At 40.6% G+C, this 14340-nt stretch overlaps 1 protein-coding gene across 1 annotated transcript in view; it reads right to left on the bottom strand.

The window, feature by feature from the left end:
- Nucleotides 1-10533, bottom strand: part of cdh16 (cadherin 16, KSP-cadherin) — a gene marked incomplete at its 5' end in the record, with an annotated part of 36010 nt that extends 25477 nt beyond the window's left edge. The window contains 3 exons of the mRNA XM_083759457.1: nt 3598-3794; nt 7562-7720; nt 10422-10533. Of these exons, the coding sequence (XP_083615583.1) occupies nt 3598-3794; nt 7562-7720; nt 10422-10533 (468 nt within the window). The remainder of the gene's footprint in view (nt 1-3597; nt 3795-7561; nt 7721-10421) is intronic.
- Nucleotides 10534-14340: the final 3807 nt, after the last annotated feature.

Below are 14340 nucleotides of genomic sequence, written 5' to 3'. Positions count from 1 at the left end.
GGGACAGCATGATATATAAGTACAAAGTAAAAACCCAGAGTCACTGTGTGTTTACATGATAAAGTCACGGCGAAATGCACTGAGGATGACGAGGAACAGAGAGGACAGCCAAGACTAACTTGTGTGACTGGAGGGATTTTCCACTGGGCTTTTACAACACAGACAGAGAGGCTGTGTGATGGGTGCTGAGAGGGCCCTAGCAGCCACAACCAACAGCACCCAACAAGGAGAGGAGAGGAGTGCGGCCACAGCAGCATGCACACACACAGTGGTGGCTTTTATTGTTTTTAATTTTACTTAAGTAAAAGTAGCAGTAGCACAATGTAGAAATACTAAAGTAGCCTACCAAATGTAAAACCACTCAATATTTCTGAATATCCGATGTAGGCCTATGTATTATTTTCACCCAGTGTCAATTGTCTACAGTAATCCTGGGCGCTACACTCCCTCTGCTAACCTGGGAAGAGCAACAGACTGATCTCATGTTTCCGTGATATTCCGTCAATGCATGAAGAGTCCAAGCTGCTTCTTTTCACCTGATGGGGGGGGGTTCCCCGGTTAGACGTAGCGCGTGGAAGGAACACGTTATTCCAACCAGTTCCTTTCCCCTCCATCAGGTGACCCGGTTGTCCAGGGGGAGGCGTTTAGAAACCATGATTACTGTGAGTGGATTACCCCTAGCGTATACCTACCCTATAGGGGACACAGGGAGAACATGCAAAAAGGCCATTTTGCTAACCCCACCTAAGGTATGGGCACTGATGACCCACAACGTCCCCAGTGGGAATCGAATCCAGACCTTCTAGCTGTGAGGTGACAGCCTACCAATCTAAATCTGCAATAATTGTTGATGATTAAAAAGTACATTTGCCTCTGAGGTGTAGTGGAGTAGAAGAAATTAAAATAAAGGATCATACTCAAGTAACATTTGAACGTACCTCACGATTGTACAGTACTTGAGTGCTTGTCACTTAATATTAAAAAGTGATACTTTTCAAAGATCCTACAGTGATGGTATGACGACTGCACACCCGGGCATGTGTATCGCCTCAACTCCCCTGTCTGTCACACGCTCTTTAGAGAGGACTGCTTAGACTCTGTGAATCTGTGTATATACACCGAGCCACTTCACTACAGCTGGCTGCCTCTCAATGTTATGGTGTGTTTTCTAGACCTCAGAAACGTAATGACACGTGTGTGTGTGTGTGTGTGTGTGTGTGTGTGTGTGTGTGTGTGTGTTTGTGTGGGGGGGGGTGATGATCAATGACTATTTCTATAAATAGATACTGTATACGATTCAATTGCGATGAGGTCATGTGTTTTGGTTCTGTCTGTTGTATCTAATGTCTTGCAGAGAGGACGTTCTGTGTGCAGGATGGCTTCATGGTGAAGGACAGCTTGAGTCTGTGCTGAATGTACACGGTGCTCAGTGCATTTGATGAGCAAAGTTGAAGGAATATACGCAGCGGGGGACAAAGTACTCAACCCCAGTACTTGAGTCAAAGATGCAAGTGAAAGCTGCTCAGTTAATGTACAGGAGTAGGTTACTTGCTTTGCCTTTTAAAGATACTATGCACATATATACAAAAGTACATATGTGTCTTTGGAATGTAGTGGAGTGAAAGTATCAAAAGATACAAATACTCAAGTAAAGTATAGATCGCTCAAACAATTTTTCAACAGTACTCAAGTAAATGTACCTCTTAACTGTCCACCACTGAATATACTGTAATGCAAATGGCAGAACCTTCTGAATAAATGATCCATGCTACTTACTACAGGGTATACCGTATGTAGACATGACTGATCCACTTATCTGACACAGTACTGTAGGAGGGATAATGTGTGTTTCTGAGTCGGTCCCCCCTCCCACATAAAGCGCTTGTGCGGTTATACAGCATTGGCGAAACCAGACTTCCACCATGTCATTTTCCCTAATTCCTACTGTGTGTGATTCACATTCCTGGATGAGCAATGCTGGAGCTGTGCATAATGCAACAATTTTAATGATTGATATTGAACAAAAAGCATGGTTGGGCAATCCGTTCAGTCAAAGCTCTTCACACGCACACGCATTGCAATAAAGGCAGAATAATTAAAAAAATGTCTTTGCTCATCATGTTAATGCCCATGTTGAAATGATCATTTGACATAAGGCTGATGAATTAATCAGGACCTAGAATACAGAAGAGTGCGTGCTTCTGAGCGCAGATCGCCGGGGTGCGTACACAGAGAAGCGTTGCAACCTGTTATAATGCAACCATGGACAAGATCTTGAGGAGTATAAAAAATGTCTCATGGTGGCACTATAATGCTGATGTGAAAGATTTGGGTTGGCGGCTCTTCCTCGGCCTCCCTGGAGTGTGCCTGCAAAGACAGACGGACTCACAGGAATCCTTCCATTTAGGCCGTTCTGACCTGCCCCGGATAATAAAGAATTGCACCTGTGCGAACTGAGCGGTGCAGTGTGTGTGTGTGTGTGTGTGTGTGTGTGTGTGTGTGTGTGTTTAGGCTTCTCAACACTGCCACTTTAGGTCAAACAGCGGTATTGCTGTTCACTCCAAACATACATAGGGACACACGTGGCCAGTCATTGGAACCGCTCAAAAATGGTATATTCCTACAGATGAATGAATGTGTGTTCTTGCGTGGGTTGCTTCTAAAAGAGATGGAGGCGGAGGGTGAGTGGACTGTAGAGGAGGAAAGAGATGGAGGCGGAGGGTGAGTGTACTGTAGAGGAGGAGAGAGAAGAGGAGGTGGTGAGGGAGGCATATTGGCCACAGAGATTCTCAGATATTCTTACTGCTCTTTATTTGGAGCCAGAATCGTCTCTAAAAGCCAAATGTCCTCTGTCCACAGTTTTCTGTCTCGAACAAATGAAGCTAATAATGTTGCCAAGCTTAGCTTGATTTAATTTACTCAGAAACAGTACATCTATTATTGCTGCTGAGATGGATCTGTTTCTGCTACTACAAAACCTCTTAGAGCATTAGTGGTTATTTATACTTCTGCAGGGACTTGATGCTGCTATGACGTAGAAAGATTGTAGAAAGAAAGCAAACAGCAGTCAAGGCCAGAAACAGATAAAAATACAGCAATACGTCATATGGTTAAATACTGCAAAAAGTCAGTAGAATCTTATATACAGCAAGGCTGGCAACTATACAATGTCCCTTTTATTCTCCTACAGCTGGCCTCCAGAAACCAATATTGAAAGTAGACGAGAACTGAAAAGGTAATGCATAACACCTTGAAGATAGCACAATGAGTGATGATGGCGCCTAAAATGACTCAGTCCTGCAGAGAGCAGTGATGAACAGCATCAATAATGCAACATTTGGTCAGCAGGATGACCCAACTGACACTAAAAATAGTAACTGGCAATATGATGCTACTTTGCTAAACTGTGGTTATTGGCAACGTGCTTGGTTTATGGTAACATGATATGTTTCAAGCAGCAATTCCAATATAGTCGACACTCAAAGGCCTATATGCTTTATCTCGGGCCGAATACAAAGACAAGAAGGCCTAAACAACGTAACGTAAATGGACGTTAGGATTTGACGCTTCGCTGTTTCAGAGAAGAGGCTTTCTCACCTGTGAGATGGGGATGGGGTAAGGGCCTGGTAGGTTCTCCTGTAGTCGCACAGGGTCAGGTGATGCCCAGGTGTTTCCAGTGACTTCGACAGTAACAATGCCTGTAGAAAAGAAGGCATTAGCCTTCCCAGCCATGTCCTTCACCATCACTGACAGCTTGTAGCGACCACACATCTCTGGGTCCAGAGCAGAGGCTCCTAATGGAAACAAGAAATAATGAAAGGAGTAAAGGACACATCAATTGTTGGATCTCTGTTAATAAGAGGCAGTCAAAAAGTCAACATAGCCTAAGCGATGCTATATAATTTCAAGTTCCGAAATATTATCATAGTCTTATACTATGTGTGACGGCCCTGCCCCCTCTACCTCACTGTAGGCTAGCCGGCAGCCTCTGTGATGGCAGAGTGGAGCAGGCCGTCGGCCCAATTGTGCTCACCTGAGGTGGGCGGAGCTTAGGGCAGTACATAGGGAGCACCTCCTGGCTCCAGCTCACTCTCTTGCTGTCCTCCCTGCAAGCAGGACTTACTACGGGTTGCCACCTGGCTCAAGGGCCTAACCACCTTAAAGGACAACTTTAGTTTTTTTCAACCAAGGTTCATGTTTTAGGTTGTCATTAGAGAAACTAAAAGATGATGAATTTTTTTTCATTTGCTGCTATCTTTTGTTTTAGGGATTTTAGCTGTTTTTGACAGGGGGGCGGGGGCATTTGAGCATGGGGCTAAATATGTATTTCTTTACAAAATGTTATAGCGATTTATTATTTTATTATTTACTATAGTCCTACTAGACCCAAGAAATTACATCTGGCCACAAAAGATCACGGAATCTACTGAATGTGTCAAACTGACATATTGAGCCTATTACAGTGTGGCTTCCCCCCAGTATAGGCTACCTTCATATTCAGTAGATCCTGTGAACTTTTGTGGCCAGATGTAATTTCTTGGGGTCTAGTAGGACTATAGTAAATAATAAAATAATAAATCGCTATAAAATTATGTAAAATAATACATATTTAGCCCCATGCTCGAATGCCCCCGCCCCCCTGTCAAAAACAGCTAAAATCACTAAAACGAAAGAAAGCAGCAAATGAAAAAATGTAACATGCATCTTTTACTTTCTCTAATGACAACCTAAAACATGAACTAAAGTTGTCCTTTAAGTTATGCACCAACTAATACAACATGCACCCACCACTCTCCACACATCCATACACTGCAGACATTACTGATAACTGATATCCTCACATCCCACACTTCATTATTTGCTATTCTTTATTTACCTTACTATAATAAATATCATTACAAAATGTTTATGCTCTTGTGTGGACTCCCTGTTTTGCCATGCATCCCCTAGTGCATGACATCATTAAACTTTTTCTTATTGGGGTGCTAAATTCATCTCTCAACCTTTTAATTGCAGGGGCATTGTAGTTCACAACAAAGCACCTAAAAACCCTAACCAACTAAAAGATAAAGACAGCTACAGTACCAGTTGCCTGCAGCAGAACGTCAATAAAAGGATCTTCACTGTAACTGAGGTTCGAAAAGAGAGAGCAAGTGGGTTGAATCAGAAAAGTGAGTGTGAAAGTCATGTAGCTCTTGCCAAGTTGTAACTAAGGGCAGTACTAGAAATACTCCAGAAATAGCTCAGCATGCAAGACGTAGGCCAAGGTTGTGTGTGTGTGTGTGTGTGTGTGTGTGTGTGTGTGTGTGTGTGCGTGCATGCGTGCACAAATGAATCAAACCAGTTCAAATGAAGCTTCAGGCTTTTTGGAAGCATGCTAAAGAAAAACAGTACCAAACAAGTTATTCACCCAGCATTCTCATTCTGAGGTGAACATTTACTAAAAATAGCAGATCTTCAAGCTCAAAATGCACTGCAAATGAGAGGAGAGGTCGCACAGCTCGTAGTCACGATGCAAAAAGACTATTTTATTGAAAGACCAACATTTCAGCAAACAATATGCCTTCTTCTATATGTACGGCATATACTGCAGTGCTACTGCTATATTTAAATAAAACCACCTGTACGTGTCAAAAGACAATCGCAGTCAATCTCTAAATGCAAAATACTTAGCCTCTATAGGCTACTTACTTAAAGTCCTGGACACACAAATATGAGAAACATTTCTTAGATATCTTGTTCATCTAGTATGGTTTTATTACTTGCAGAACCATCACCTCTCTGAGAACAAACAGTATACACTAAAGTTCTACTTGACCACATGACTGTGTAAATCCCGGCCTTACTGTATACTTCTGAAATCCTACATCATAGTGTCGCCAAGACCTACTGCTAACAGCTCACCTGCCACCCTAAGCCCCAGTAGCATGCCACTTGGACAAAAGCCAGGGTCTGGTCAGATATGATGTGTCCAAGTTTGTCCATCAGTAGATGTATTGTTAACCTAGGCTTTTAAAATGCTCTGCTTTGTCAATGAGTGTCTACATGGATTGGCTCCTCCTCCAGTTTTATTTTATAAACAGGAAGAGAGACACTGGACATGGCACTATAGTGCAGAGTTCACACAACAGAGGGGACTGTGAGGTCCATCATAGGCAGACAACTTTGAATAGCTTCCCAGTCACTCTAAGGGAAATCCCAACCCTGGCCTGTATACCACAACCTTTAAACCACAACTAAGTAAGTAAGCCTTGCCGAGCCATGAGGCCCCTTGTTTCTGTAGCGTGAGGCAGCTTGATGTACAAGTACACCCCATGGACATGATGCTAGTATGCTGCAGGGACTTAACCCTAATCGAACCCTAAGGGAGGCACTGGGTCCCATTTTTCACAGTCTTTGGTATGGCCCGGCCAGGGATCGAACCTCGACCTCCCAGTCTCAGGGCAGACACTCTAACCACAAAGCCACTGAGCTGGTAAAACTAAAGCAATGGTTAAAAATGTCTCTAACATGTGATCATCGATAGAATTTAAAATCTTATATAATATGTCAAAATATATGGGGACTAGGTTGGTGGAGGGTGTGTTGAGCCCAGGATCACATTAGATGATTGACACAGGGGTGAAAAATGGGTTACAAAATCGTGGGATAAAAAATATAAAAATTAAATAAAAATAGGCTTTGGATTTCCAATGGTTAGATATTAGACTATATAGTCTTAAAGGCTTAAATTGGGTATGGTATTTTGGAAATGTATTAGGCAGCTGTATACTATGCTGTATTTTCAACATGAGATCATGTTCAATTGATTGAATTCTTGTACTGAATGTTCATTAACGTGTCCCGAAAATAAACAAATAAAGTAAAGTAAAGCAATGAGAATCACACCAGAGGTCATAGGCGCACCGATGCTCAAATCCGCATGAAACTTGGCATTTGCGCTGCGCTGCATGCTAACACTGCTCAGGGGTCTGGGATCAGAATGGTCACACCAGGGACCATGTGTCTCTCAAAATCGAGTTTCCTCAAAACATCTCTGATGTGATGCATAATAATGAAGTCCAGAAAAAACTTCCATCACAAATGTGACGAGGACAGCACATTTGGGCACATTCGGCCATATTATGGCCGACTTTAGCCTAAGAATTGTTTTCTTGTGCAAAACAAATGCTTGGAATGGATTCAGAATCATGAAAACCCCGTAGTTTGTCTCATAGCATAATGACATTTAGAAGATTTTGCCTTTATAGATTGTTAATGGTGGCCATATCGATTTGGAAGAGGTAGGGCCCTCACACCATTCTGGTAAAGAATTACTTTATTGAATCGACGTTTCGATCTTCACAGATCTTCGTCAGGTCCATATCGATTTGGCCACTGTGCCGGCTCGAGCGCCCTAGCTAAATCATTCGGGCATGCCCTGGGCTACATCTGTGCAAAAGTTGGCGCTTTTAGACAAATTAGCGGAAAATCACCCTTATCTTTCCCTAAGCTCCTCCACTATTAGAGGAGGCTTTACTGTATAGGCCTATGCTTGTAAACAATAGAGTTGGGGACTCACCGTCCTCAGTGAGGGACACCTCTCCAGTGACAGAGTTGATGAAGAACATGTGACTGGAGGGAATGCGGGGTGTCTGCTCCATCAGGCTGAAACGCAGCTCGGCATGGGCTGTGTTACGATCATCGCGGTCCAATGCCTCCACCTGCATGAATGGGATCCCTAACGAGCACATCATGTTCAGTTGAAAATGTAACCGCCAGTGAATTGTGTACAATGAGTGAGACTTAATTTACCTTGGTTGTATGCTCCTGGAGTTACAAATGGATACATTAAAGGTATATTCAGTGATTTCACTTAATTCAAATATCACTTATTTTTTTGTTTTGTTATGATAATCCTCCCTACTATAGAGTGTTCTGGCCATATAAGGAGTTCCTCCCTGTCCCCAGTTAACCCCTGGGGGTCAAAAAACCGTAGGTTTCGTTTTTGACTCTCTATCCTGATTGGACGAAAGGCTGGGTCCCACAGCCAAAAACGAAACCTAAGGTTTTTTTTGTGAAATCACTGAATATACCTTTAAAGGTAGGGCAACTGATAAGGGACAACTTCTAGTTCATATCTAACAAACAAAAATCTGTTAATTTTTTTCTTATATGGAAATAAAATGAGTTTTTGAAAAGGTGATGCAACCGGTAGCAGAAAGGAACTGTACTGTAAGTGGATGAAGCTCCTAAATGTACACTGTATTATTGTCAGTACAAAGAAATTCATCTGCCTATAAATTAACATTGTATTTGTCTAGCATTCAAAACCAGTTATATATTTTCAAACTGTGATGGGGACATTGTGCATTTTGTTTAACTGTATGTTATTTGCTTTGTATTTATGGATATTGTCACGTGCCCTATACACAGACAATGATTGGGGACATGGCATAAACTTCACTACACCTGCTTCCAATTAATTATCATCAATTAGCCGGCTTGGAAGTGGCGGTTCAAGTTGTAAAGTGTATGTTCTATTTATTGATACTGTAACTGAAATGCATTGCTGAAGGATACTAATTGTTTTAAATGTAGTTATTGATTTGAAGTTGAATTGATTGTGAGTCACCTCTCCCTCTGCAGTGGCATTCCTGTTGACTGGGAAGGTGCCAAGTGCTGCAGAGGAGGAGGGGTGTTTGATTCGAGAGCAATCTTATTTAAAACCAAACTATAGTTTGTGTATGAATGGACGTCCGGAATTTCATGTTTAAGTTCGGGTTAAAACCTTCAGTAATGGTGGGTTAACTCATTGGCCTTTGTATGCTTATGGTGAGTTAATTTAATTGCCAATTTGCGGTGATACAGTTTGGTATGTCTCTCTCCTATAAAGGGGAGACCCCAGCTGATGTGTGTTGTGTGTTAGTATAGACCTTGGTTGACACACAGGTCTTCAAGTGTGTTTATGTTTGTACATCTGTTATTTTGGCCAAATCTTGTTTTTCGTCATTGTCTTTGCCGAGGCCGCACTGTACCATAATCTGCACGGGACTGGAAAGGTGAATAAAAAACCCTAAAAGGGCATTCTTGGACTCTTCTGTCTTTTTGGAGCCTTGGCCGGTCGGCCAACTTCACAGACATATACTGATGTTTCTTTGAAGATTCTGTTTAGTGTTTGTGCTGCCATGTGGGTGTGGGGGGAAAAATATATATGTGAATAATTGCTTTGAAAATACTATAAAAATATGATATGAAAAACTAAAAAACTGTTATATTTTCCTCTATGTAAAAGGTTCAATTGTAGGCTATATCGTTTATATTTGTTTATTTTTTATGCAGAGTTTAGGTGAGTTTACCAGGGTGGACTTTTTCCACTCCACTGGACTTAAATAAATGCAGTTTTTTCCACATGAATTGAATATTCAGCATTTAAAATGATCTGTTTTTGGCAGCAAATTTTAGTTTTAGTCATAGTCATAAGATTTTAGTGGACTAAATCTACAGTTGATTTAGTCGACTTAAATGTATTTTGGCGGGCTTTGATGCCGTCGTCATGACGATCTACAAGCTCACAACGCGTCGTAGTGCGATCATAGACTGTAAAAAAATATGGACAAAGCGTTCCCCGGGTCTAACATGAACGTAAAATGAAGCCTGTAATGCTAATTCCTAATGTAAGTCGCCATCTTTTGGTACCAGCTGGCCATTGGCTGGCTCCGTTTTGTACCAGCTGGTCATTGGCTGCCCAGACAACGAGGCGGGACTTCCCCCCTTCTTCTCCGTTGGTTTTTATTTTGACTCGAGTGGGAGGAGAAGACTCTTGAGTGGGAGGGGAATCCCGATCACTGTAACGGTAGCCACGCCCCTCAGAACATACGCGACTTTATGGTCATTTTTTTAATTAATGGGACCATAATTTTCCAAAAAGAATATTATGACATTAGAAATGAGACTTTAAACTAGTGACTGGAAGAAGAAAGTATTCATGACCATGTTTATTAAGGTAATACAGTCTAGGTGAAGTTGGGCCAAAATACATGGGCCTCTATGGAGCTATGGGGCTTTTTGGGTCCAGTCCAGCGCCACAACAGGCCATTATATGAACTACCGATTTCAAATGAGGCTTCACGAAATATCTGGCTGACTGCCCCCCTGAGTGCGATGCGTTGTGAGCTTGTATATCGTCTATTTTCAGCATGTAACTAATTGTAAAATGACTTACTGGATCTCTTGTCCACTAGTCCCTTCCTAACATTTTAGTCTAGTTTTTATTTGTTGACGAAATTGTCAATATATTTAGTCATAGTTTTAGTCATCATAGCTCAGTTTTCATTTAGTTTCCATTTAGTTTTCGTCAGTGGAAAAAGTCGACGAACATCTTCCGTCGTTTTAGTCGACGAAATCAACACTGATTCAGAGTGTAAGAATCAGAGCTTTACCTTTGAGCAACCCCAGCTGTACACTTCCTCTCATGCTCTCCTCTGTGAAGGTGGGCACGTTGTCGTTCTTGTCAATCACACACACTTCTACGTTGAAGCTCTGACGCTGCATTGATGCTCTAAATGACACCTGCAGAATGTGCACGCACGTAAAACACAATTAACATTTCACAGTTTAGGAATAAGCAGTAGCCTACTTCCATATCGCTGCTGTCAGGCAGAAACCTTGTAGCTCCACATTTCAACTTTTAATGGGTTTTTTTAATTAATGCCCTACTTCGTTGTACAAGAGTCATGCAAAGGTGGGAAAAAAGAGCAATCGGCACATAGGGAGCAATTATTGGTTCAGCGCCTTGCTCAAGGACACTAACTCTGGGGGAGCCCGGGATCAAACCGGGAACCTCACGGGTTCCATCCAGCTGCTCTACCGGCCACTCTACCCCTGAGCCACTGCGACTGAGAACATAATGCGATGAATAGCCTATACAAACTTACAAAGCAATGTCTGTCGGACTTATGTTACTTGATTGTTTTTGTCTGACTTACCTGTAGAGAGTAAGATGGTTGCTTCTCTCTGTCCAGTGGTGTCAGAGCGTACAGGAATCCTGCATCCACACCAAATATCCCCTCGTCATCACCGGCAACCACCAGGTCACTGTAATTGGCTGGGAGGCTCTGGAGCTGTGTGGAGCAGATTACAATATGTCCAATCAAAAGGAGACAACCAGTGCACTTCTCATAATTCAGCAGGTCGATCAGCCTAAATATATATATAATTATGCACATATAAATATGTACAAAAGGCCTTTGGTCAAAATGCTTATTTTGTTTTAGCTCATGACGATGATAAGGATTAGAAGAACTGAGTTTTTACAATAGATAAGAGAGAAAAGGCAGGTTAATATGTCATTTAGGCCAAATCATAAGTTATAATAGGTATGTTACAGTACGATTGAAGAACGGAGTGCTCATTTTCTGCTTTCTTTGAGTTCACCTTTTTAGGAATATATAACCGTCCATTGCCTGTCTGCAACTGTTTTCACAGATTTGTTTGTTGATTTGCTGCATTTCAAGTTTTCAATAATATTTCTTGATCTCCCATGTTGATCTTTAACTGATTTTATTTGTTGATCTACTGTATGTTTATATTGTTATCTCATTTTAAATCATTGAGTCAATATCATTGAAAATGTCAACCCTCAAAGAGTTTAGACTAGTGGCTCTCAAATTTGAATGGATAAGATCGTAGCAAACCATCAGACCACTTTACACAGAAACCAACAGTGGTCAGGTGGGTTTGCTGTGTTCATTGTCATAGCATGTATTTTAATGGTCAATCAATCAATTTGATTCTGGCTTGTACTTTAAGTTGTTATCAGTTGCATTTTAGTCCACTCATCATCACAAATGTGATGAGGTCAGCACATTTGGGCAAATGGCTATGGCCGTTTTTAGCCCAAACAAGTGTTTTTTGTGCAAAACGAATGCTTGGAATGGATTCAGAATCATGAAAACCCCCTAGTTTGACACGTCACATGCCATGCATGATGACATTTTGAATGTTTTGCCATTTCTAGCATAAAACTATTAACGTAGATCTAGGTCAAATGGTCCTTTATAGTGGTTTATGATAGCTCGCGGTCGTAATGCTATATACATTTTATTAATAGCTGGCAGTGAATACAAATATTATAATATCATTAAAATCCTAGTTTGTGAATTATTTGGGGGCCCGCTTCTAGATTTTTTCCCTATAGGTTAGATTTATTGGTTTATTTCCTTTGTCTAAAAAATACTGTTATAGACGTGATGCTTTGCAGTGAGGCCAGTCTTGCCTGACATCAAGTACCGTATACAAATGTTTGAATTGCTTAAAAACACACACACACACACACACACACACACACACACACACACACACACACACACACACACACACACTAAAAGGCACACTGCTGGCCTGAATGTCTGACGCATGTATTGTGCAGCCTCCAATTATGTAGGCTACAGTGACATGCGCACACACTCCAATCATGTACTAGTGACGGCAATAGCATCAGGTTCACAAGTCTTGATGTCAGAGAGCAGAAAATAAAATGCAGGGTTTCTAGCACCTTTCTTTTGCATTCCATGCGTCTTTCGTTTCAATTGCCTTATCACCAAGGTTCAATTAATTAATAGTGGAAATCTAATTCAATACCAAAGATCTATAGGCTCACAAATTATGTTAAAAGAATGATCAGTTTCTGCAGAAGAAGCAGAATTCAGTTAGGTCTGATTAGATTAGATTTTGAGTATACTGATTAGATATTCATTTTAGATTATACTGATTAGATATTTATGATACTGTAGATTACATCATCTATTGGAGTCATAATTTCTTTCAATCCTATCACTACTCATACCACATACCCTACCAATACAATTATAAGCAAGCAAAATACAGTGAACATTATAATGAAAACTGCGACTAAAGTCTTTTATCTCCTTTGGTTTTACTTGAAATGTATTGATATCAGAGACTTGACTGTCTTTTTTAAATGGCGTTTTAAGGGGAAAATGATTCCAAGCAATGCAGGCCTTGTTAATTGTTGATTCATTAAATTATATTAAAATCCAACAACTTACCTTGGATAGGTACCATGGGAAAATACCATCATAGTTTTCAGGGACACCGATTTTAACATTAGCCCCTGAACACGGAACACATGCATGAAGTATCACCAACTGTGAAATAAGACATGTATTGTCTGTATTTTAGTTACACTTTTTATGCATGTATTTGCATGAAATCATTGATAGAGTTAATAGGTGACTGAATACAATATATCTTACTGTAACAGTTATGATGAACATGGGTATAGCTCCTCCAGCCATGTGCCCCTGTAAACGTACCATTCTCATATCATTTGGAGCCACTTTCAGCCTGACATTAGACATCTGCTTTGTTACTGATTTACCATGGCTTGCTTACATGCATTTTGATTGCTGCATTTGGTGTTTTGTAGACATTTAAATGGCTAATGATATGCAAAGCTTAATGCAACACTTCACATTCATTCCTGCCATGACAAAAAGGAGTTTTAACCCTTCTTCTATTGTTACAGCCAATCAAGTTCAATACACTACGGTAATGTAACAGTTAGACTGATTTAGTTGGTCACATTTTCTTGAACTATTTTGCTTTTGTTGAATATCAGATGTGAATGGTATCCTTGCACACTCCTTGGTAAATGAATTGCTTTAAATATTGTTCATAAGGTAAATTAATTTCAGAAACAACTTGCTTTGGAAGAATAGTTCAACCCTAACAATGCATTAGCTATGATCAAGTCTGTAAATAATATATAACAATCAATCATTCCTGTAATGCTGTGGCTGTCCAATGAAAACAACAAACCTGCATTGTGTTCCAACAAAGGCAGAGATATCAGACCCGTTTTAAGTGCACCCAAACTGAAGCTGATGTTGTTGATAATGATGATGTTGATGGCAAACCAAAAGTGTCAGCAGCTCAACAGCAACACCTATAAAATACTATAAAAGTTTTCAAACACAATGCATCCTCTTGTATCTTACCGTGTCTGAATGGTGTGTGCTCCCTCTAAGAGGTGTGAGAAGAGTTTAAAATATGTGGAAAAACTCTGTACTTGTACACCCCCGTGGATTAATGGTTAACCCTTTCAAATTGTCATGCTTAACTACCTTGTTTCCTCCCTGTATACTGATGATGAGGTTCCATTCGACCGATACAATCTTGACAAATACATATTCATGAGGATATATATATATAATTGCGTGAATTTAAGTAGATATAGTAGTTTTCTGGTAAATAACAATAAGATAACAGGTAGTTGGATTTGATGCTTTATTGCAAAAGAAAATGTAAACAACAGTTTCAAAACAATGTACCATTCAC

The sequence above is a fragment of the Protomyctophum parallelum genome, assembly GCF_964188405.1.
Source record: "Protomyctophum parallelum genome assembly, chromosome: 2".
NCBI classification, from domain to species: Eukaryota; Metazoa; Chordata; class Actinopteri; order Myctophiformes; family Myctophidae; genus Protomyctophum; species Protomyctophum parallelum.
The sequence above is the reverse complement of the archived record's forward strand: the minus strand, read 5'-3'. Positions and strand labels throughout refer to the sequence as shown.